General features: G+C 43.1%; 2 protein-coding genes across 3 annotated transcripts in view; one reads left to right on the top strand and one right to left on the bottom strand.

The window, feature by feature from the left end:
• LRRC39 (leucine rich repeat containing 39) overlaps positions 1 to 19,135 on the top strand; it is a 30,305-nt gene extending 11,170 nt beyond the window's left edge. Inside the window, exons 5-10 of one of the 2 annotated variants that reach the window (XM_053248879.1) lie at positions 1,168 to 1,304; positions 8,712 to 8,857; positions 9,854 to 10,006; positions 12,088 to 12,227; positions 14,254 to 14,299; positions 17,349 to 19,134. In XM_053248879.1, coding sequence (XP_053104854.1) covers positions 1,168 to 1,304; positions 8,712 to 8,857; positions 9,854 to 10,006; positions 12,088 to 12,227; positions 14,254 to 14,299; positions 17,349 to 17,397 — 671 coding nt within the window. In that variant the 3' untranslated portion in view covers positions 17,398 to 19,134. Of the gene's footprint in view, positions 1 to 1,167; positions 1,305 to 8,711; positions 8,858 to 9,853; positions 10,007 to 12,087; positions 12,228 to 14,253; positions 14,300 to 14,349; positions 14,484 to 17,348 lie in introns of those variants that run through there. The other variant, XM_053248878.1, reaches the window with a different exon arrangement.
• Positions 14,076 to 25,538, bottom strand: TRMT13 (tRNA methyltransferase 13 homolog). The gene is made up of 11 exons (XM_053248880.1): positions 25,354 to 25,538; positions 24,546 to 24,592; positions 24,393 to 24,459; positions 22,695 to 22,757; positions 21,837 to 21,909; positions 21,021 to 21,127; positions 20,269 to 20,436; positions 19,699 to 19,765; positions 15,994 to 16,068; positions 15,018 to 15,441; positions 14,076 to 14,744 (listed from the first exon to the last, which is right to left on the bottom strand). The coding sequence occupies exons 1-11, from the start codon at positions 25,486 to 25,488 to the stop codon at positions 14,549 to 14,551; spliced, it is 1,422 nt and encodes a 473-aa protein (XP_053104855.1). The 5' UTR covers positions 25,489 to 25,538; the 3' UTR covers positions 14,076 to 14,548.
• Positions 25,539 to 25,552: the final 14 nt, after the last annotated feature.

Genomic DNA, 25,552 nt, shown 5'->3' with positions numbered 1-25,552 from the left:
TGAACAAAAGAGAGGCATGTCCCCCGATTTCAGAACACTCAGGGTGTATGGAATATCAGACAGTCTTGAGCTAAGAGAGAGGCCTGCATTTTGTTACACTAGTGAATTAGATAGTCCTGTGGGAATAGCACTAGCACTCGGGTAAAATAGATTTGGAGTCACTTCTTTCATGCAACATTCTTCTGCTAGAATGCAAATTGTCCTTCCACGAACGGCTCTTCACTAGCAGAAACGCACCTTTGGATTCAGCCCTACAAAGATGGGCCCAACTTAATGCCAAAATTAGAGAGAGAGAGAGAGAGAGCTCAAAATCTGTACCAGTGACTTCCAAGCATTTCATCATCTTAGGAACTTAGGAAGGAACTTAGGAAGCTGCTATATACTGAGTCAGACCATTGGTCTATCTAGCTCAGTATTGTTTACACAGACTGGCAGCGGCTTCTCCGAGGTTTCAGGCAGGAATCTCTCTCAGCCCTATCTTGGAGAAGCCACAGAGAGGGAACTTGAAACCTTCTGCTCTTCCCAGAGCGGCCCCATCCCCTGAGGGGAATATCTTCCAGTGCTCACATGTGGTCTCCCATTCAAATCTCCTCATCTTGACATTGAGGTCACTCTTATGACTACCCCTGCCCGAATAGGGCAGTGCTAGCCTGGGTAGGGCTGGTTGTGAGAGGCGCTGGGATTGGGAATGATCCCAGCACTCTACCCCCGGGTATCGCTGCTCCTTAACCTGGACTAAATGTGGAATAGAAGAATTTGTGCATGCCTCCTACCTCACTCAGGTCGTTTGATGAGCAGGCTGCTGGCAGCTCTTATTGGGCTGCCGGCAGCCATCTCACCCATAGAACCGGGGAGTGGGCACTATGTGCAGTCCGGCAGCATAGCAGTATCCCAGTGCACTGCACTTCTTGTGTGGTGCATTGTGGGATGCCTGGCTTCCTTTCCCACCATTCCCAATTGCTGTTGAGCTCGTTGCAGTGCTGATCACATGAGCGCATGATGCGGCAGAGCCTGGGAGTGACATGGATAATGTGGGGAAAGGCACGTAGGCTCTTGTCTGCACCCCCCCCAGCGCTCCCCATCCTCAGCCAAGTGGGTTGTGTGAATGACCTTATTGTCTTCTTCCTTTAACTTTTAACAGAATCTTTTTGTTTGTAATTTTTGCAGGTCAATTGTCCCATCTCCAAGAGCTGATCCTCAGTTACAATAAGATCAAATTTGTCCCTAAAGAGCTAAGCAATTGTGTCAGTTTAGAAAGACTGGAGCTGGCGGTGAACAGAGACATCTGTGACCTTCCCCATCAGGTTTGGCAAGATCATTTTCTCTCTTTATTGTTAATGAAGGTGACAAAGGGCATGTTTACAATGACATTTTTAATACCAAGGTAATGAGTGCTGAATGTATTCTCACCCAAAGGGCCAGCTCAGCAGTCTCCTCCATGTGAAACTATACCTGTAGCTTCCATGATTTGCTCAGTTGTAGGAGCCTTTTTCTGGGCAAATTGGAGTAGCAGTATGTACAGATCCCACATGGAGGTGCTAGTTGTCATAAATTGCATTGGAGCACTGCCATGTGAACCAGCCTCACTTCACAGGGCTGATTAAAGGGATCATAGCTGATTAATTATTAATTAAATTAATAGCTTTATAGGGGAAACAGACTTTGTTTTTAGATGAGGTATGTATGTGTCACAGCAGGCACCATCTTAAGTATTCCTTTCAGTGGCCCGGTTCATAAATAACATGAAACTGGAGATTGGCAAACCTGTGGTTTCAATTTAGAACTGTAATTCATTTCAACCCACAGATTGCAAGCTCACGAATTGAGCCAGTTCTCCCACTCACCCAAGCCAGTCCACCCAACCAAGGGTCCACCCAACTCTCCATAGTAAAAAATAGAACAGATTATCCGCAACCTCTGCACCTCCATTCCCTGTGAAGATTTGCACACACCCAAAGGAGATTTAGACCCTCCATGTGCCAAAGCCTGGACACATGCATGGCAGGAGGGGGGAGACTGGGATGGACCTTTAAATACATTCCGAATTCAAGGACTCAGTCCGGCATCATGCTGTATGCAGATTTGCTGGCGTGAGGATTCATGAGGGGAGCCCCAACCTTTCAGTGTGAAAAATAGAACTTGGCTGCTCCAGGATTCCTGCTCGGAGTTGCACTTTATACCTGTCTAAGAGTCCCCCCACCAAAGCATTTGCACTGATGGGGAGACCCTGGGTTCTGTTACGGACCTTTAAACCCATTCAAAATTCCCGGGTCCAATCTGGCATTGCATTGTATGCAGATCTGCCAGTGCATGGATTCACGGGAGAGGAGAGCCACAGTTTGCCTCTGCCCCTGGACAGTGGGGTCACCCTTCAGAGATGCAGGCAAGGATGCACATTTCCACATGGGTGGATGGGCTGGCAGGGGACAGCTGCCATCTACTTGGCAGGGGACAGCTGCCATCTACTTGGCAGCAGTCAACAAGACAAGGAAAGCAGTATCTGGGGTACCCATATCCGCGGCTTTCCTCCATAGAGCACCGAGCTCTATCCCCTGGTTGCCCGGCACTCTCCTGTGAGAGTGGTCTGTGGGATAATGGGCTAATTTTGAAGCATCGACCGATAGTTCCACCTCGTACATTTGAGCCTGTTCCTCACAGACAGTTCTTCTCATGAGCAAGCCTAGGAACTATTAACCCCCAAGGGGAATGGGCTGGGCCTCCCTTCCTCAACCTTTCAGTGAAAAAAGTAGAACTTGGCTGCTCTAGGATCCCTGCTTGTGGTTGCCCTTTGGACCCAAGCCTGGACACCCAGCCCTGCTAATTGTTCCCCTCCTGGCACTGTGATAGAGTGCCCTCCTTATGCAGCCACCTTGAGTGTTTGTGCTTGTGGACATACATCACTGTCATTTCCTTCTCGGGGAGTAAAGCACTTCATGCCCATCTTCTCATGCTGTCCCCTTTTCCTCCTGCTTGCCCAGTGGAGGGTGGAGGGTGGGGAGGAACAAGGGACAGAGTGGGAAGAGGGAATTCCTCTTGAGAGGATGACAAGCCTGCAATGGCTTGGCAGAGACATAGGTTTGGGGCACTATATAAATATGTCAAATAAATAAATAAAATAGAATGTGGTAGCATCCCTGTTGCCAGGCAACTCCATAGCTGGATAGGAGACAGGAGGGATGGGGCTGTTTCTTTGAGAGGCGGCCAGCGAGTAGTGCCACTGGCATGGAGCTGCCTCATCCCTAGGTGGGTTTGTGACACTGCCTCTATGACTGCGATTTGAAAATGCACATGAAACCATGGTTATGGCAGCGTCTGGAGTCGGACGTAATGCATCAGCAGCCAAACCAGAGGTCTTGGCAGCCAACCTTTGTGCAAACCAAAGGTATAAATTGGAGTTTGCTGATATTAACTGGAAGTTGCTGTTGCTGCAAAACTGTTGTTTTACGTGTTCTGATGTACTGGAGTGCCAACCTCTGCCACGTTTAACTCCTGTTTGGTGTTACATATGAACTGAGCCTATGTGTGTGAGGAGAGATAACTCTGGAACCTGCTCCTTGCACTTTTATATTGCTTTCCCCCTTCCACCCATGCTTTGCCTGATTTATCAGGGCCATATTTCTTGCCAATCAGGTTTTAAATTTGGAATCTAACCAATTAGTGAATGAAATGTTGCAGCCCTAGACACTCTCTCCCAATTTCTATTCTTACATGGGACTTAGCAGATCATCTAATAAAATTATCTAATTATCTAATAAAATAGATAATATCCCTGCTAACATGGCAAAGAGGCACCTTTTAACATGGTGATTCTCTTTATTTAGCAGGGGGAGAGTAACTGGCCCTATCCACCCCTAGCACAGTACCTCCAGTGACTATTGCTGGTGTCTGTCTTATGCTTCTATTTAGATTGTGAGTCCTATTGGGACAGGAATCCATCTGATTTATTTATCTATTATTTCTCTGTGTAAACCACCCTGAGCCATTTTTGGAAGGGCGGTATAGAAATTGAATTAATAATAATAATAATAATGATAAAATGTTTAGAAACAACTGGTGTCAGCAAAAACATTCAGATATTTATTTAAAAATGCAACGAGCATGTGGAGTACACAGTTAACAATCAATGGCGAGACACTTGGACAGGTTAGCATTAGAAGAGGCATTTTCCAAGGGGACTCACTATCCCCTCTGTTGTTTGTAATCGCCATGACCCCACTTTCACAAATACTAAACAAAACAGGCCTCAGATACCAAACATCTAAAACATCAAGTCAAATCAACCATCTGCTGTACATGGATGATCTGAAGTTGTATGGAAAGTCCCAGTCAGAAATTGAATCACTGCTAAACACTGTCCTTATATTCAGTAGCGATATAGCAATGGAGTTTGGACTAGACAAGTGTGCTGCATTAATAATGAACAGAGGGAAAATAACAAAAACAGACGGAATAGAACTGCCCAATGGAAGCAAGATCAAGAATCTGGAAGAGAAAGAACATTACAAATACTTGGGCATTCTCCATGCTGATAACATTGCACACACTGAAGTTAAAAGAAAAATTGGAAGTGAATACATCAGGAGAGTTAGAAAAATCCTCAAGTCCAAACTAAATGGTGGGAACACTGTACAAGCCATAAACACCTGGGCTATACCTGTTATCAGATACACTGCAGGAATAATAGATTGGACCCAGGCAGAGCTAGAGATGCTAGAGCGTAAGACCAGGAAAATCATGACCATCAATCATGCTCTGCACCCCCACAGTGATGTCGATAGGCTATACCTCCCTCGCAGCTCAGGTGGAAGAAGATTGCTGCAAGTCCATCAACATTAGAGGAGGAGAAAAGAGGCCTTGAAGAATATATCAAGGACAGTGAAGAAGATGCACTTCAAATGGTCAAAAACGAGAAACTATTCAACACCAATGAAACAAAGCAGGCCTACAAGAAAGAACAAGTCAAGAACCGAGCAGAAAAATGAAGAAATAAGCCACTGAATAGTCAATATTTGCACAGTATAAGTGGAAAATCAGGCATCACCAAGACCTGGCAATGGCTTAAGAATGGCAACTTGAAGAAAGAAACAGAGGGTTTAATATTGGCTGCACAAGACCAGGCACTAAGAACAAATGCAATAAGAGCAAAAGTCGAAAAATCCACAACAAACAGCAAGTGCCGCCTTTATAAAGCAGCAGATGAAACAGTGGACCACCTGATCAGCTGTTGTAAAAAGATCGCACAGACTGACTACAAACAAAGGCATGACAAGGTAGCAGGGATGATACACTGGAATTTCTGCAAAAAATACAAGCTACCTGTAGCCAAAAATTGGTGGGACCATAAAATTGAAAACGTTGTCGACAATGAAGATGCAAAAATATTATGGGACTTCCGACTACAAACAGACAAACATCTGCCACACAATACACCAGATATAACTGTAGTTGAGAAGAAAGAAAAACAAGTGAAAATAATCGACATAGCAATACCAGGGGATAGCAGAATAGAAGAAAAAGAAATAGAAAAAATCACCAAATACAAAGATCTACAAATTGAAATTGAAAGGCTGTGGCAGAAAAAGACCAAAATAATCCCAGTGGTAATTGGCGCCCTAGGTGCAATCCCAAAACTACTTGAAGAGCACCTCAACACCATAGGGGCCACAGAAATCACCACCAGCCAATTACAAAAAGCAACTTTACTGGGAACAGCCTATATTTTGTGACGATATCTATAATAACCAACAGTATTGATGATAAAATCCAGCCATCCCAGGTCCTTGGGAAGGACTCGATGTCTGGATAAAACAAACCAGTCAATAACACCTGTCTGACTGTGTAAATAAATAAATAATAATAATAACTAGCTGAACCCACACAGAACATCTGTGCGCTCTTTGGGGCTGGTGGTTCCCCCTCACCTTCTGCCCCAGTCTCTCCTGCCCTCCTCCCCGTCTTCTGCTCAAGTCTTCTCAGCTTTTTGTCCCCGGGCCGGGCCGGGCCGGGCCGCTGCCTCCATTTCCACCACCACTACCGCTCCTGCCGCTGCCACCTTCCCACCGCAGCCGTTGCTGAGCTGCTCTCTTTTGTCCCTGGCCGCCAGCAGTGTCTTCCTTCCTGGCCAGGCGTGGCTCTGCCTCCCACCTAGCCGGGCTGCTCTCGGTGGCACGGCTGTACTGCCGCCCGCCACCTCCTGCTCTTCCTGGAGGCCCAGCCGCCTCCCCGGGCCACCACCGTTGCCTCCATTTCCACCTGCCACCTCCCCCGCCACGGCTGTTGTTTGTTGGGCTGCTCCTGGCAGCCCAGCCACCTCCCCGGGCCAGGCCGGGCTGCCGCTGCTGCCGCCATTACCATGGTTGGAACTCTCACATGACCTTTCGAGAGTTCCTCCGCTATGACATGCATCCCCATGGTCTGCTAAGAGAATTACCCTGTTTCCCCGAAAGTAAGACCTACCCTGAAAGTAAGACCTAGCAGTAATTTCTGATGTACCACTAATTGCCCTAGTGCATTTTGGGGGGCTAAAATTAATATAAGACACTGTCTTATTTTCAGGGAAACACAGTAATAATAAGATTATTTCCAGAAAATAGCTTTTATTGTATTTTTAATTTTTTACACTTCTATCCCACTCTTCCTCTGAGGAGCTCAGAGTGGTGTACATGGTTATTTTTATCCTCACAACAACCCTGTGAGGTATCTTTCCCTATTTTGAAACATTTGGAGCTCTCACTATCTTACTTCAGGGCTGTTTGCATATTAAATTTCCTTACAGAAATTCTTAAGCCAAATTTTCCTTTCTTTCTACCAACATATCTGAAGGCTTGTTTATGTTCTCTGCAAATGCTTTTCTTCAATTATACAAAGGAATATTATAATAATGTTTGCTCAGCTGATCAGAATGAATTGGTACTGTTCCTACTGTTGGGAATTCTCTCTGGTAGGAGAAACCCCTTTTTCATTATAGCAGAGTGCACAGAAACACAACACAACGGAATTTAGTTAGGCATGCGTGTATGCTGAGAGTAAAGTAACTTGGAGCCAGTTCATAGTTTCAAATCAATACAAATGGTATTTATTAGAGAACTCCATTCTAGGTAGGGAAGCGAGGAGTTAGGCTCCCTAATCTATCTATCTAGCTGGATGCAGATGGATTCTGCATCTCTGCACACATGGTGCAGGGGAGAGGAGCTTGCATGTTGCAAGGTAGAAGGAACAGGAAGAGAAGGGAGAGAGGAAGTGAAAAGCAGGAAGGAAGGAAGTTAGTCCCTAAGAGTAGCAATCTACATTCCAAAGGGATAGTGTCAGAGCAGTAGAGAAGGGATGACCAATGTCTTGACCCTCTAGCCCTCTGACTCACTAGTCTGTCCTCCACTGTCTTTGAGACAAGAGACAGCACAAAGTCCTTCACTTCCAACACCTACTGCAGGAACTTGGGATGTGCATGAACTGGCAGTTCAGCCAGTTCATCGGTGTGTGTGTGCCTTTAAGGAGCAGGGAGGGTGTTCTTCCCCCACCCCCCGGCCACATTTCCCCCGCCAGTGCTGTGTAGAAAAACGGTCCTGTGGGATGGCAGCATACCTCCTTGCCTCCCCAGTGCACATCAGACTGGAAGTGACCGGTGCAAGGAGGTACGCTGCCGCCTTGCAGCACCATATTTCTATACAGTGCCAGTGGGAAAAATGTGGGGAGTGGAGTTAGAGCACCTTCCCTGCTCCTCAAAGGTAACCCCCCCACCCCACTGTCGAACCAGCCATTGCTGGTTCCGTACACATCTCTAGCAGGATGCTAGGGATCCTACCCCTGCTAACTGAGCAAAGAGGCACCTTTTTAAAAGTGGTGATGATTCTCTTTATTTAGCAGGGGGAGAGCAACTGGCCCTATCCAACCCAGCTCAGCAACCCTCCAGGGGCTGTTGCTGGTGTCTACCTTAATGTTTCTTTTTAGATTGTGAGCCCTTTGGGGACAGGGTGCCCAAATATTTATTTATTTACTTACTTACTTATTTATATCTATGTAAACTGATTTGTGAACTTTGGTTGAAGAGTGGTATATAAATATTCGTAGTAGTAGTAGGAACAGATGTGATTAATGAAGCAGAAGCACCCTGCCAGTGGAACACCTTAGTTGCACCTTGACTAAATGTAGCACTCAAAGTGGCTTAATTCTTAAGATGCTAGAGTTTCAGCAATGATTCCTAAAGTAAGTGGTTTAATGCATATCTGGCAGCAGGCACTAACAAGGTCAGGCATCTGCTCCAGGCCCATGGATATTTGAAGGCAGGGGTGTCGTGGAGGGGGGACACATAGGGATGGAGCGCTGGTACTTTTCGGCTTCTCTGGTTATTGGGGTGGGCATGGCCATGGGGGCTGTCATAGAGAGTGCCTGCACTTCTGAGTTTGCAACTACATCACTGTTTGAAGGATCCACTGAATTTAGTCCTGGACATACTGCATGCCCTCTAGTCCATTCTCACTGCTGTTCTCCTGGCACTCAGAAGCCAGTGGGGAGAGTGGATTAAAGAACACAGAAGTAACAATGTGATCTTAATGTGCAGATTTGTTCTGTCCTCCCCAGACAGGGCACTGCAGTCCAGAACCCACAAAAACTGGATCCAGTCCTGGTTAATGCTTATAATCCAAGTCATACCTCTGATGGAATGTGGCTTATGGAGCTGTGTTTCCATTAAAATATTTCCTCCTTTTCCTCAGCTTAGCAACCTGAAGAAGCTTTATCACCTAGATCTGAGTATGAACCAGTTTACTACTTTCCCATCAGTCATCCTGGATATGCCAAACCTGGAATGGTTAGACATGGGGAGCAATAAACTTAAAGAAATCCCTGGCAATATTGACAGGTATATAAACATTTCAGGAAAGTTCTGTATTTGCTCTGTCCAGGTTTTCACAGGAGCAATAAAAGTCACTGAACTAAAATGTCTTGTTATTCAGGTGGTAAAAGAGAAATACACTGCAATAAAGGCAAAGCAATATTATTGTACTATTTCTCCTGAAACAAAACAGGTTCCTTAAGCTATGCTCTACAAATTAGTTCATCAGAATCATTTGAATTTAGACTATTTTAGTCTCATGACTCTGATTTACTGACTTATGGACCATACTGCCTTGAAACTAACTTAACAAAGTGTCTCATTTAAAGGGTATTTTACATTCAAATAAGGCATATAGCACTTTTGGTACATGCTGTGCATTGCAACATTTTTTATAACAACCATCCTTGAGGTTAGCTTGCATTCCCATTTCACAGCTGGGGAAAATGAAGCTCAAAAGTGTGGCAGTCTGAACAGCAAAACCATAGGTCTGAGTCAGTGGAGTGTAGGTCCTTATTTTTCTGATAAGTACTGTAGTATATATACAGGAATCTATGCAAATAAAGTCAGTTTTTGCCACAAAATAATCATGGCAATTACCTGTCCAGCCCCTTCCATGGCCTCCATCAATTTATGGGCGTAAAATATTAGCTATATTATGAAGATCTATCTTGTAGTGAAATATATTTGCATTCACATCCTCTCAGTAGTGGTGAGCCAAATGCAACTACAGCCAAATACTAAGTGCTAGTGGATAAAGTTTTGGATTTAAGATACCTGGTTTCAAACCTAGCATAACCGGTTGGCCTTCAGCAACTCCTAATCGCTTTAAGACCACTGGCTCTGATCTGCCAGATTCTATAACTGAAGACTCCAGAGAAATTGCTTGTGGGACACCATATGTGCCGTGCTTGTGCTGTGCTGCTTAGCAATGGCCACGCACTGAGAAATTACACCTCTAGAGAAGTTAAAAGAAAACTATTGGCTTTTTTTCATAATTAATGGTGCTCTTTAACTTCACAGAGTAGAAAGCCTACATACTTTGTGGCTCCAACGCAATGAAATAACTCATTTGCCAGAAGCCATTCGTAACCTACACAATCTGAGTACACTTGTCCTCAGCAACAACAAACTCCAAGATATTCCTGATTGCATGAAAGACATGGCAAACCTAAGGTAAGAGGAAAGCAACTGTTGCTATTATGGGCAAGTACTCACAATCCATGGCTCTCTTGCTTTTTGTCTTCTGCACACAGTAGCTCTAGGTGATCCAGCTGGCTCATTTGTCACGAAAAGAAATTGAAATTTTGCATGGGATCCCAAACCAGCTCCATGTGGGTTGAGTGGTGACATTAATGCTTCTGTTCATGATCAATGGATGAACTCATGCAAGCAGGAAAGTATGGTGGTTACAAGCAAGATGTTTTTGTGTACCAACCCTATTAGCCAACTCTCACAGGGCAAATGTCTTTTTAGTTTGACTCCTGTGATGACAACACAGGAAATAAAAATGAACATTTTTATGGGAGGAGAGCTGGTCTTGTAGTAGCAAACATGAATTGACCCCTTTGCTAAGCAGGGTCTTCTAGGGATGTATGAACCAGCTCGACCTTGAGATGTTTTGACATCCAACCTAGCCAGCTTGAGGGCTCATCCCCAGGCCAAAACAGAGTCGGCTCAGCTCGAACTTGAGCCGAAACCCTCCCCACCAGCCGGCTTGGGGGTTCTAACAAAAATAAAACGTCAACGCATCCGCTGGTTACTGCCACAGCCATGGAAGGGTCTCTGGTGCCCCTCCACCCCGTCTCCAATTAACCCAATTCAGGTGGTTTTCGGGCTGTTTCCAGCCCATTCTGGACCTCTTTGTGCTGCCCATGGCCATTTTTTAGGCTGCCACACATTTGCACTGGCCAATTGAGTGAACCTGGTCACACAGATGGCCAATGTGCATGCACGACAGCCTCCAAAATGGCCACCACCAGCACCAAGAGGCCCAGAATGGGCTGAAAACCACCCAAACCAGGACTATTGGAGATGGGGGAGGGGAAACTGCTGGAGACCTCCTGCGACAGCACTCCCTGGAAGCGATGAGTTTTTTAAGAAAACATTTTTTTCATTAGAACTCCCAAACTGGCTCGAATTTGAGCCAAACCAGGAGGGTTCTATTTGGCAGGGCAAAACTGACCATGCCTGGTTCTGTTCAAGTCTGTTTGGACTTTAACTGAACTGGCCATACCGGTTCCATGAATACCCCTAGGGGTCACCCTGGTTTGCATTTGAATGGGAGACTACATGTGTGAGCACTGTAAGATATACCCCTTAGGAGATGGGGGAGCTCTGGAAAGAGCATCTGCATGCAGAAGGTTCCAAGTTCCTTCCCTGACATCTCCAAATAGGGCTGAAAGATACTCCTGCCTGTACCTTGGAGAAGCCGCTGCCGGTGTGTAGACAATACTGAAGTAGATGGACCAGTAGTCTGACTCAGTGGAAGGCAGCGTCTTATGTTCCTATGAGTCATCTCTTAGGGTGATTCCTATGTCATCCTAAGAGATGAGAGATATAAGAACGAATCCACTTACAGCAGTAGAGCTTAACTAATAAAAACCAGCTGATCCCATGTTTCGAACAGACTTCAACTTTATATTTTACAAAATATATGAGCAACTCCTTTACTATTTATTCCTTACTATATACTGTTCCTTACTATTTTAGGAGGGGTATGAACTGTGTATTCCCATATACTAGTAATTCCCAACTGTGTGCCGACAGAGGGTCTGAAGTGTGCCTTGAAAAATTTAAGTTACCTTGTTGGGTGCTCAATCACTTCGTGCCTGTCAGAGTGAGGAGGCCTCATAATCACCCCCACCAATATATCAGCAGTGATATCATTCTGAAGGAGAACGATACAGCTAGATTCTCCTGTGCAACCCCCACAAAAGCTGACAGCTGTGAAGGAATCTCAGACGCCCCACCAATGCCCAGAAAGCACCATTCAGTTTGCCCTGAATTTCAGTTGTGTTATATTTTGATTGCTGTGAGCTGCTTTGGAAGCCATTTTTGGCTGAAAGCAGGATTTTAAATAAACAGATATGCTTATTTAAAGCTTGTGTTGATGAACAATACCAACACAATCTCTGCTGGTGAACAGGGCTGGTATGGTTTTTCCCGAGGATCAGACTGCTTGTTTTGAAACAGCTCTTCCTCTTTTGTGTTTTGAAAGAAAGCCATTTAACTTATTACTTTCACAAATTTACTAGATTTGTCAACTTCAGAGACAACCCACTGAAGCTGCAGGTAACACTACCACCATGCAAGAATGCTGAAGAGGAGGAAGAACGGGAACTGTATGGTGTCCAGTTCATGCATGCTTACATTCAGGAGTCACTCAGCAGAAAAGGTATCTTTATACAGTGAAAACATATCTGAATTCAATATATCCTGCGCTTCTGAAGTGATACTAATTCTATCTGAAGTGACAGTTATTCTTTACCTTTTAATTTCCTTCCTCAGGGAGGAAGATCTGTCTCTATCCACCAACTGTGGAGAGAAACTGAGGCATTTCAGGCAGATTTGGAAATCATGTTTGCATGTGTTTGTAGTATCTGGGATTACTTCCTCCAGAGGAAGCTTTTTCCAGAGGAAGGAAGCCTTAGGATACAACTCTGAGCTCAACTGAGGGGAAAAAAGAATTTTTAATAGGATTCACTAATTTGACTTCCCTACATATGCTTATGCATATTTCCCTACATTTTAGTAAACAGAGGTACAGAGAATTGTATCCCATGTCTTGGTTGATACTATAGATTCCTACAACAGGGGGTGCAACATGTGAGAGAGAACAAGCTCTTCCCAAGACATGTCTGACTCCGATTCTCCATATTTCTTATTGAAAAACAGACAAAGAATTAACAAAGTATTTGGCAAATATCTTCTGACTGCAGTACCAGTAGATCAGTATTCTAGCTTGTGTCTTATTACAACTATACACAGCTGCTATGTTACAGCTACCACGGATGTGTTAGGGATAAACAAGACAAATTGGATTAAACAGTGTACTATGCTTTTTCACACTTCATCACTACGACTGTTGACAGAGTAATTTCAGAAAGTTTTCCTGCTGCTGACATCACAATATAATATTGATTTAATTTAACCCAGGCCATAAATGTTTACTTAAGATATGGATTAAATGTATATTTATGGCAGAATGTTTCTCCAGGTCAATAAAAATGGCATATAACTTCAACATGTTTGTATTCAGCTTCCCACTAACAAGAATGGTTAAAGTAAAGATACACATGATGATCCCCACTTTGATACAACTTCTGTCATTTTATTGTGCTCAAACTCCACTTTTGGAGCTAAAGCATAAGGTTAATTACTACTATGAATATAGCTAGTCCTAATAATTTCATACTGTGCAGGAGATGGCAATAGTAAAACCCTCCTGTACTCTACCAAAGACAACCACAGGGCTCTGTGGTCCCAGGAGTTGACACTGACTCGATGGCACACTTTACCTTTACCTTGAGTGTGTGTATTTTTTTTTTTTAAACTTACTTTGTCTGGATCCTGTTTGTCACACACAAATGGAATTAGACAATCGATACATTACTAACTTGGGATAAATGGGATACATTACTAGCTTATGTGATGTATTTCTCCCTTTTAAATGCTAATAGCCACAACTGTAATTGCCCAGCTTTGATATGCAATATAATTTTTACTTGCTCAGCTCTAATTGGCCCAGAGACCTGGATAGGAGGCATATAGATGTGCTCTTGGTACAAAAGCAGCTTTTGGGATGTTTTGTTTAAAGGGTGGTGGGCACAACCAGTCTTTCTCACTTTGTGCTGGGGAGGCTAGAAACCACAAAGCTGGTGCCACCTTGTTTTTTGAAATGGTCTGAAACAAAGGACTTTTAGAACATGTAAGACCTGAGAGCCCTGCTTGATACTTCCAAGCCTGTATTTTACTACTTCTAATGGAATTTTTATCTGCTGCTCCTCTATAATAAACTCATTTTAATAGAATATTGCCTTAAAGACCATCCCATTTTACAAAAGGACCAGCTTAGACTGCTTGGTTGCATGCTTTCTTGAAAAGAGCTTCATGCTGAGGTTAGCAAAGAGAACTCAAAAGCAATTCTTCCCCATTGCTTGTGTAATTTGGGGGCATCCAAAGCACCTCGTTGGTGGCATTTGGAAAAATAGTCCTTGCTAGCGGAATGAAACAATGTACAGACTTAGCCTAAGTGTTTTATTCTTCTACAAAAACAAGAGTTCAAAAGCAGTTAAAGGGGGTTAAACTCATCTTAACTGGTATAACTGAACAAATTGATCAAGAATACTAATAATTTGACAGTATATAAAACAAGTCTCTTGGCAAGTGGATTTCTTCCATTTAAACTTCTTCTCTTTCAGAAAATATGGAAAATGATATTCTAGCTGCTGATACTGCCATCAACAAGTAAGAAAAAACCCCTGCCAGGCTGGTTTTTATTATTACTGGAAAGCAATTATTAACGGAGTTACTAGACTGAACAGCACCCATTTTCACTGGCAAAGATGATGTAATCTTTTCTTATTGTGGAGGAATGAATTGGTGTTTCCTTCTTGTTCCAGAGAAGACTGCAAAAACCAATACCTATGTGGTAAGCATAACAGAAATTTGGAAAGTTTCTGCAGAGCATATGTCCAGCCACTATAACATCCTCTTTTATGCAGTTGAGGGGCATAATGAAGACTGACATGGTACAGCTGTCAAAAGCACATTTTCTAAGGACACATTGAGATCTGTATAGTGCTGCAATACAGCTTTATACCCTCTCTGTTGTAAATATTCAATCCGGCCATGATCAATCAGCAGTTTACAAAGGCGACCTATCTGCTTTCGTTCCTCACTGGTTAGCAGCCTGGAACCAAAAGGGAAAAATACGTTAGGACAGATCAGAGCTAACATTTCCAGGAATCAAAACAGTATATTAGATCAAGCATATCAGTGCAAGCTGAACACCTAGGTTTCCTTAAAACCTAAGACCTTATAGCTTGCATTAATTACAAAATATGTTTTGCTAGTGAAAATAGTTCTCACATACAAGAACTCATTATATTCTTTCAAATATGAAGCATATAAAATCAGAACATATTTATTTCAGGAACATGTTTTATGGAAAATGGTGACATACCGTTGCAGACTATCTAAACTGCTCTCTACACTTCTGTACTCTTGCTCAAGTTCTTCTGCCTCACTGCTTTGTTCTTCATTCTTCATGGAAGTTGTAGAGGTTTTTGTTGCAGTTTCTCTCATGCCACAAGTGGCCCAGCTTGTCATTCTTTTAAAATAATTAAATTCCACTGCCCCAAGTCCTGCTGAGGTGAAGAACTCTTGGCCTACATAATGCTTCCAGTTACACTTGTGATGGCAACATAGTGCAACCACAATTCCAGCCACGGGGCTCCAGTTCTCAGTTACTGACTTGCCACATGTTTCATCAGGAGGATAATGAGAAGCTACATGGGTTCCATCACTCTTGAAGCGTTTAGGTGCAGGACCTTCCTTTTTATCAGAGAGTTCTGCATAGGTTTCAACTAAACATCTCAAAGCAAGATCTGTGAACACACGGGTAAAGTTTCAATTATGGCTGCTTCACACAGCATTATAAACATGAATGCATGTCACTTATGAAAATTCTCGATCGATTTCTCCTGATATGCTCCATTACAATGGACAAAACGGAGCTCAATAACAAGTGTGCAACATCTAACATGCAACATTTTCAAACGATCTTTGCAGCATCACTACTTAACAACCCAATTCTATGCAGGTTTACTCATAAGTAAGTTGCATTAGGTTCAGTAAGGCTTACTTCCAAGTTAATGTGAGGCTGCAGCCTAACATGTATGAAAGCATTTAGTAAGCCTCATTAGCTTGCATTTTCAGATTACTATATGCTTTGTTACAGGGTGGATGTTTTAGGCAGATCTAGTGCATTGCATTCAGAAGCAAAAGGTTATATACCAGGAAAATGCAGTGAAATATTGATATTCAGAATAAAGTCAATGTGACCTTTTGGGCTTGTGTCATTTTAAGCAAAGCTAGCTTCCCAGTTAGTTGTTCAGTCATTTGTTTTCACCAACATGGATAGTCTGTACAATTTGTACCTGTTGCAGCACCACAGACATGCTTGCCAATTCCTATCACTGGTAGCTTCTCTTTCACAAGAACAGGTACTTTATCTAAAAGAATGAGAGACCCAGCCAAAATTACTACATGCCCTGCATGTTTCTGAATGATGTACATACCTGTGCACCTGAAAAAAATCAGAAAAAAAGTTAACATTGAAAATACTGTAGCATGCAATTATATAAGAAGTCCCATTAGTATATCAATCTAGCAGCCAGGGATACAGTGACAAAAGGTACAGTAGAACTTAATTATTTGCGGTTCTGTGTATCTGTGGGGTGTCTGACAGCTGTATTCGTGGATAAGAAAGGGTTAAAACGCACATATCCGCAGTTACTAGTGGGCTGGAAGTAACCTACTCATGCTAGTAGGTGAGGAACAAAACCCCTGCGAATAACAAGGTTCTAAAACCTACATTTTCAAAGGAGAAGTATAATAGGACAAGCAGTATCAACCATCTGTTGAATAATGCTAAACAATTCAGATAAACATTTGTGGGCAACTGAATCCAATTGTATAGTTTCATACAGTGCCTTCATACAAACCTTTCACAAACAGAGTCTACAAACTATTTCTACCTAAACATACTGGACTAATCTGAAGTCAATTATTTGATAGTAGTATACAGTACTTCGTATGAAAACAAAGTACACCATTTAATTAATTTGTGTACATGACTTACTTCAGGTTTATCACCTTTTTCTGAATACAAATGGCGCTCATGTGACACATCTAGAAGTAGTCTGCAGATGGACATACTGTGCAATGTTCCATGAATGCTGGAATACAATGTGCATGCAGTTGTGCAAGTGTGCTCTTGCACAAATGTAGTAGTGTGGCCACTGGAAATAATGGCCATAGCATCATGCACATTTGTGCAATTTCTGCATGTGTGCAAGAGCACACTTGTGCAACTGCACATGCATTGTGTTACCACACACATGGAATGCTGAGCAGTACGTCAGTCAGTATGTTTCAATTTTAAATATATGGCATCTTTCTTCCAAGATGTAGTGTGTCTGTCTCTCTGTCTTTAAATGTTTTTATCTTGCCATTCCATTAAAAAACACTCAAGGTGGTTCACAATAAGTAAAAGAATGGAGTCAAAATAATGGGTGGCATCTAGCATTTTGGCACACTGATTAAGCTCTTTCCATGAATGAAGGACCACTTCTGCTCATGAAAGGACTTCTTCTGGGAGCACAACTCTCCTTGCATTCATGGAAGGCATTTCTGTCAATGGTGTGCTGCTGCTCGAAAAGTCTGGATGCTGCCCTATAAAAACATAGCAGAGAAAAACCAACCAGATGTATTAACACTTTTTTCTCATCAGGACAGCAGAGCAAAAGGTTGGTGGAAGAGGAACGTCCCTATACAGATAGATACTGGCCCAAGGGCACCAACAGTGGCACCATCTCCCCAGCCTCCATTTAAACACAGTTTATCTGCCCTACTACCCACATGAATGTTTTAGTAGGTGGATGGATTATGCTTCGAATTGTCAACGTCAATCCTAGTCTTAAGGAGGCAATTATTAGACCGCTTCTAAAGAAGCCTACCTTGGATCCCTCGGAGCTGAGTAACTACAGGCCTGTCTCCAACCCTCTGTGCCTGGGCAAGGTAATTGAGAGGGTGGTGGCCTCCCAGCTCCAGACAGTCTTGGAGGAAATGGATTATCTAGACCCATTTCAAACTGGCTTCCGGGTTGGCTATGGGGTGGAGACTGCCTTAGTCAGCCTGATGGATGATCTCCAACTGGCAATTGACAGAGGATGTGTGACTCTGTTGGTCCTTTTGGACCTCTTGGCGGCTTTCGATACTATCGACCATAGTATCCTTCTGGACCGTCTGAGGGGGTTGGGGGTGGGAGGCACTGCTTTGCAGTGGTTCCGCTCCTACCTCTCGGGCAGGTTCCAGATGGTGTCCCTTGGAGACTGCTGTTCTTCAAAATCTGAACTTTTGTATGGTGTCCCTCAGGGCTCTGTATTGTCTCCGATGTTGTTTAACATCTACATGAAACCGCTGGGAGAGATCATCAGGAGATTTGGTGCAGGGTGCTATCAGTATGCTGATGACACCCAAATCTATTTCTCCATGTCAGCATCATCGGGAGAGGGCATAACCTCCCTAAATGCCTTCCTGGACTTGGTAACGGGCTGGACGAGGGATAACAAACTGAGACTGAATCCAGATAAAACGGAGGTACTCATTGTGCGGGGCTGGAACTTGAGAGACGATTTTGATCTGCCTGTTCTGGATGGGGTCACACTTCCCCAGAAGGAACATGTACGCAGTCTAGAGGTGCTTCTGGATCCAAGTCTCTCCTTGGTGTCCCAGGTTGAGACAGTGGCCAGAAGTGCCTTCTATCAGCTTCGGATGATATGCCAGCTGCATCTATTTCTTGAGTTAGACGACCTCAAAACAGTGGTACATCTGCTGGTAACCTCCAGACTGGATTACTGCAATGTGCTCTATGTGGGGCTGCCCTTGTACGTAGTCCGGAAACTACAGTTGGTCCAGAATGCGGCAGCCAGGCTGGTCTCTGGGTCATCTAGGAGAGACCATATTACTCCCGTATTGAAGGAGTTACACTGGCTGCCAATATGTTTCTGGGCAAAATACAAGGTGTTGGTCATAACCTATAAAGCCCTAAACAGCTTGGGCCCTGGGTTTTTAAGAGAACGGCTTCTTTGTAATGAACCCCGCCGCCCATTGAGATCATCAGGAGAGGTCCGTCTGCATTTGCCACCGGCTCGTCTGGTGGCTACTCAGGGACGGGCCTTCTCCGTTGCTGCCCCGAGGCTTTGGAATACGCTCCCTAGTGAAATAAGAGCCTCCCCATCTCTGACATCCTTTAAAAAGTCCTTAAAGACGCATTTCTTCACCCAGGCTTTTAACTGATATTGTTTTGATTGTTTTGAATGTTGTTTTTAGAATATTGTTTTAAAATTTTAAATTGTGTTTTAAATTTCTTGCTTTAAATTTTTTTGTTTTGTTTTTGATTAATGTTTTACTTTTTAATCTTGTTGTAAAGCGCCCAGAGACATAAGTTTTGGGCGGTGTAAAAATATAAATAAATAAATAAATAAATAAATAAAATATCAAGCTTCAGATTTACTCCTGTAAACAAACCTTAGTTACTGCAACCCAAAATCATTTCCTGCAAAATGACCATCCTTATTTAAGTTGGGCACAGTTGGTCCACTCCAATGGCAGTGCCCAGGTGTAGAAGATTCCCATTGGCTCAACAGTCATCTTTTACTCTACACATGCACATGCACATGTCCACAGACCCTCAGAGGGGTGGGAGAAGGAGAAGCTGCAGTGAAATCTCCCCCATTCACTGAAGGAAGAGAAAGAGCTGCTATTACATCCTCCATAGAGTAGACAACCAGTCAGTATTCACATGCCAAAGACCTGGAGCCTGAGCAGTGTTTCAGCCTAACCTGTCTTAAGTTAATAGCGAGGCTAAAATATGATGTAATGCTGCAAGCTTGGTAGTTGAGCTGGGATTTGGCATCCAAATCCAAATCTTTAGCTCCATACCATATTGGCTTTCAACCTTCATTGAGCTTAATGGGGACTCATTTTAATCTGTTCTAAAATTGCATCTTCCATAATCAGAAATTATAAGGAATCTTGATAACGTAATTGAAGTTTGTACAAATGAATGAGCAACTTACTTAAACATAAGTGCTGGATATCAACTTGAAGTCTTTCAAATCCATTTTTTCTGTGCTTGCCATCTACCTGCATAAACAAAACCACCCATGATTATGAAGTAATTACCACCTAATAAGCTCTTCACCACCAGCAGCAGGGAAATGCTTGACTAACAAGCAGAAGGTTGTCGATTTGAATCCCTGCTGGTACTATATCGGGCAGCAGTGACATAGAAAGATGCTGAAAGGCATCATCTCATACTGCACAGGAGGCGGCAATGGTAAACCCCTCCTGTATTCTACCAATGAAAAACACAGGGCTCTGTGGGTGCCAGGAGTAGAAATGGACTTGACGGCACACTTTACTTTAATAAGCTCTTCAGCAAATTCTGGTGATATTTTACAACTAGCTGCATGCAAACAGTAGCAATTGCCCCTAATAAACTACGGTGGTGGTGTTACTGACAAGACTTTAAAATGGAAAGACTTTATAACTTCAGCCTCCGAAATAACGTATTTTATTGGCAATCTTGTTTTTCTTAAAAAGAAACCAGACTTTAGCACAGTGCTAAGCTTGTCATAATTACCTACCTTGAATCTGGTGGTTGCCCTTTCAACAAGAAGAAAATGAACATCTTTAGCATCTTGCAAGGCTATATCAACCCAGTGGGACAGCTTTCCTCGTCCAGCTCCAAATTCAACAAAACATCTCCCTGGTCCAAGCAAATGAAGTCTGTCCATGTTACCTAAAATAGAAGCCTACAGACTTCAAATGATTATTTATGAACCCAGAAGACTAGTTCCCTGTAATATGTGGGGAAACTTTTAATATAACTCAGAAACAACAGTATTTTCCATAGCACCTACTACATGACTGACTGATTCTACCTACACTTATGGGACACACTCAGAATTCACAAGAGCCCAAGCTATCTTTCTTGCCACCTCCTTAGTTCCTCTGCAAAAGAACCCATTAAAGGTTAGATATTAGATCTGAGGAGCATTTAATGATTGCATTATGACTTTGGGCAGATTGCAGTTGAGCATCTTTTTTAATAACTTAAACAATATTATAAGCAACACTTTTTAAAGCTATTAAGAACTGAAATTATTTCATATAAAAATGCAGAACAAAAGCTCTATGTATAAGGCAATTTCAGAAAGAAAATTAGGTTATGTAGCACTTTCATGACATCCGTAGAGAATGCTGCTAATGCTTCAGTTGATAACATGTATAAACTATCATTAGTGATTTACAGGAAAACTACTGGAGCTATATCTCAGCTAGAAACTATCTAAAAATGTGTTAAAGATAACATTTAATGCAAAGAGAAGCACACTACCTGTTGCTTCAAATGCTTAACAGCAGCATCTCCATTTTTTGGATCATTTAGGGCCTTTTCTAAGGCATGATGAGAAAGAATTTGGTCCTTAAGTACAGACTTTATACCTGTAAATAAGATACACAGAGTTATATACCGGTAAATAAGATACTGAGAGGCTTTACACACAAGCAGTGTGTAGAACCAAAAGGGGGTTTGCGAGGAGAGTGGGTTTGACCCGCTCTCCCCAGAGACTATCAGGGAGCCCTCCCTGGGGCTCGTCACAGAGCCAGTTGAGGCGGTGGTGTTGGGGGCCTCTTGGCCTCTGGAAGTTCCATAAGGCACCACCTCCTGACGCCGGGAAGCTTGTTGTAGCTTCCCAGTAGGGAGGCGAGACGGTGTGGTGTGGAGCTGCACCACACTGACACACAATAGTTTAACCTGCTTTGGGGGCGCTCCTGCATCCCAAAGCCAGGTTAAGCGGCAGGCCACTTAAGAGGGCTTGCTGCTGCGCAGCGATTGGGAGCCATGCAGCTCCTGTTGGGTCTCACAACCTGGTTTTGGCTGGTCATGAGAACTGCCTTACAGTTATTACTCTGCATTTCAACTGAGGCAGCCACACAAAGGATTATCTTGACTTCCATCTTAATATTGTGAAATTAGAAGAATTTCCTCGCAAGTAAATATGTTTAAGGCTAAATTGTCTGCATAATATCGCAGGGAGTGCAGTTGGCTTAGCAATCGTTTTCCAGTTTAAGTCTTACACTTTCTTAAAACTGTTAAAACATGGGTATTTGATCTTTCCAGGCACCCAACATAAACATAAAGTAGACTTACTGTCACTTGCTCTTCTTAGTTTTCCAGTTAAGTCGTCTAACTTTTCTTTAGACAGAGCAGAAATTGGTACCTCCTGGGAAGTATACAAAGAGATATATGCACATTTCTATTGTTTATATAACAAAATGATAGCTTTTATTTAGGCTGGAGCTACACCACATAAACCAAGCAAAACAAGGCTCAAATAAGCAATGTAAAATTTGGCCGGTACTTCCAGCCACTTCCGGCCGAGATCGGCAATGGGGCGGCAGGGAGGTACGCTGCCGCCCCGAGGGGCTTTGATAGAACAGAGCACCAGCAAGGGTGAAATGCGGCGTGAGAGGTAAGTGCACCCTCCCCCACCCTTAAGGGAGCACCCTCGCCACCTCTGAAATCTGAAACAGCTCCGGTGGCTGAAACGTTTCGGAGGCTTCTATAATGGACTCCGAAACATTTCAGGCACATCCTTACTGTAAGTAACAGATCTGATTCTGATAACATGGGATGAAATAGACATTAGCAGATGTAAGAAGGTGAGTCCAATCAGCAAGATTGTGATACTTCAAACAATCAACAAAAACACATGATTCTGCCCAAGCCAAAAGCAGAACACCATCCTGGAGTTTAAGCAGAAGGCAGCTCAACCAGCATTAAAGCTTCCTGGGATTTCCAAGAAAAGTAGTTGCGAAACCATGGTCAATGTACACAGAGTGTTGACAAGTCTAGGCATTCAGGTTATGACTGTAGCATCTATGAGGCAGTATTTTTGTCTTTTCTGACACACTATATTTGCATTCAGAAACCTATTGCAATCGACAAATGGTCTCTGCTTCCTCAATTATCATTTGCAATAAACATGTATTCAAAATAATAATTCACCCGTTCTTCAGTCAATTCTGTGGCATCTTTCAATCCTGCATTAATATCTTGAACAAAGTAGACCTTAAATAAATCAAATGATATATGTTAAAGTCTAATTATGGCTGAACAGCACAAAAATGATATTTTCCGTGGCTAGAACTCACAGCAGCACTAGCAGAAGACAACACATGCAATTTTCTTCTTCCCACCCCTTTGTGCAGCCTCCAGTCACCTGAAATGCCATTGCCGAGGGCTAAGGGACTCTCAGTAATTCCATAGGCTGCGGCACAGGTTTCTAGAGTCCTCCCCTACCTGCATCACAGCCATTGCCATTGCCAAGGGTTCCTTCACACTTGGCAATGCCTTTTTTAGGCTACAGGCAGGAGCATGAGAAACAAAAACACTGCACGTGCTAACTCTATCTTCTGTAGTGCTGCTGTGATGAGAGCCCATATGTCTATACTCATTCACCTAGCCAGTATCATTTAAAAAGTAACTGAGACTTGACCAAGCTAACACAAGGCAACCATGATCTTACTGATACTCCATAAAGGGAGAATGGGCTACAGAGTTTATCAAAAGTCCTACATGAGAAAACAGTGAATGCTAATTTCACTTTGCATGAGGTTTTCAGGTTTAACTAAATAGGACATAATTTATTCCTCTGCTTTCAAAATGGATTCTTTTCCATTCTTATTTTTTCCTCCCTCTTTCTTTCAGCATCTTTTCTGTTTGTGAGTATGTCTTATCCACAGCTTCTCTGCTAACCTCTTTTAGAGGATCCTATCTTATACATGGCTATCCATGGCTTTAAGAATGCCCAATATCCATAAACTGGGGCGAGCATTAGGTAGCTTGGGAACTACTGCTAACACCTGTGCTTATCTGAAGTAGCTCTCCAGACATTTAAACTTCCTTTCTCTCACCCCTCCCTTCCAGCCGACATTGCAAATCTGACTGGCTGGCTGAATGGAGGAATGGCTATGGCATTTTTATTTTCTCTCTCTCTTCAGGTGCTTTGGGGTTGCTTTTACTTTCTCATTCAATGTCTCCCCATTTTCTTTTCCCACAAAGCAGATTATCTTGCTCCCCCTGCCGCAAATCCTCTGAGAATTTAGGGGGCTTGATGTTACAATATTTTATTGTATAGATGCAGATTTTTGTGACTGGCTTCAGCTTCCTAAACTGCCTTCTTGTGCTGGTAGCACTAAAATAAATTAAAGAACTCCGAGAAGCTTCAAATCTGCCACCCCTTCATAAAAAATCTCTGTATTGCTATAATATAAATACCACCCACACAGGCTGCAATGAATAGGGCTGTCTCACTCAGCGTATCAGAACCGGTAGAAGCGAAAATTGTGCTAATATCACTGCATGAATCAGATATGGCATAAGCCCTCCTCAGACATTAAAGAAGAAAAGAAAAAAGAGGAGGGAGGAGATGCTGTACTTGGGTTTTTGGTGCCCCAGCCTTCCAGTCACAGCAAGAACCTCATCATGTTTGCAGGCTTTGTCGCCAAACGCTGTAACCATGTTCAGTTCAGGGATGAGGCTTCTGAGTGCACCAGCACCAAGGCAGGGCTTGATGTGTACTTGAATACAAATATCACCACCACCCCTTCCCCAGGATATCTGAAAAGGTCTATAGAATAAAGTAAGACTCTTTTTAAAAAAACAACCCTTTGATTCCTTCAAGCAACAATTCCCATCACTTACAGGCTTTGGCTTCTCTCTTGAATTACATTTTTTCAAGTGTTTTTGTAGCTGATCTTCATATACTGTACTAAAACCAGAAATTGAAAAAAAAATTAGCAATGCAATTCTTCATTTAAAAAATGAACATGCAAACATCTATTAATATTTGCTTACTGTTTTGGATCCAAAGGGCAGGGAATTCTTTTCCTGCCATCTTCTTCCTGGTTCAAAATAAAGTTTTAAATTTAAATAGCACACAGTGCAATCATTCCTTCTTTTTAGAATACAGGTATTCTATACTAGTGGATTTCTGAATCACAGATACATTGGAATGAATTATTAGAAAACAGCCTATAACAGAATTGTCTATATGGTTGGCACACTGATCCTCACATACAAAAATAAGTTCTGCAAAAATGAGAAAGTTTGGTGAAACAGCCTTGAAACTTAAAGGAATGAAGTTGTATCATACTGTACGGAATCTATCTCCAGTTCCATGGCTCTGACTCTGCAGAGCTAGTACATCTCCAAATTGTTAGCAAGAATTAAGACGGAAGGGGAAAGAGAACTCTTGAGTGATAAGCAGAAACCCAACAAGTGAAACCTTTCAGCCAGCACAGAAGTAGCGTAATGGCATATGAAGCTTCATCGATTGAATCTGTACTTATTGCAAGAGACACAAGACATTAAAAACCGGTGACAGATTTTTAGGGACGGTCCCTGAGCATGTGAAGGGCGGCCTTTTCTCATTACACCACTTCGCCTATTTCTAGCAATGAGGGCAGTCTTGATGTGTGTTTTCTTAACTCTGTTCTTTTAAAACAAACACGAGTTGCGCCTTATAAAGGTTTCGCGTGTCCTGTGTGTGTTTCCCAGACAGTCTGAATTAGGCTGAATATCTCCTTGCAGAAATAAGCCACTGCCCTCCTTTCTGGTCCTTGAGTGCCCCGTGGGGAGCCCAGCATGCTTGCCCTCCAGCTACCTCCTGGTCGCCATGCTCCCCACAAAAGCGCCTTCCCTGGGCCGGGACCATCTTGCAGAAGCGTCTCTTCCGCTCGACGAAATAAGCGCATCGCTCAGCTGGAGGAGAAACCGACACGACGGGCTCCGCCGCCATCTTGCTTCGCTGTCACTCTCACGCCTCCTGCGGTGCTCGCTCCCCCCCCCCCCCCGCAGGCCCG

This window comes from Hemicordylus capensis, chromosome 4 (assembly GCF_027244095.1).
Source record: "Hemicordylus capensis ecotype Gifberg chromosome 4, rHemCap1.1.pri, whole genome shotgun sequence".
NCBI classification, from domain to species: domain Eukaryota; kingdom Metazoa; phylum Chordata; class Lepidosauria; order Squamata; family Cordylidae; genus Hemicordylus; species Hemicordylus capensis.
The sequence above is the reverse complement of the archived record's forward strand: the minus strand, read 5'-3'. Positions and strand labels throughout refer to the sequence as shown.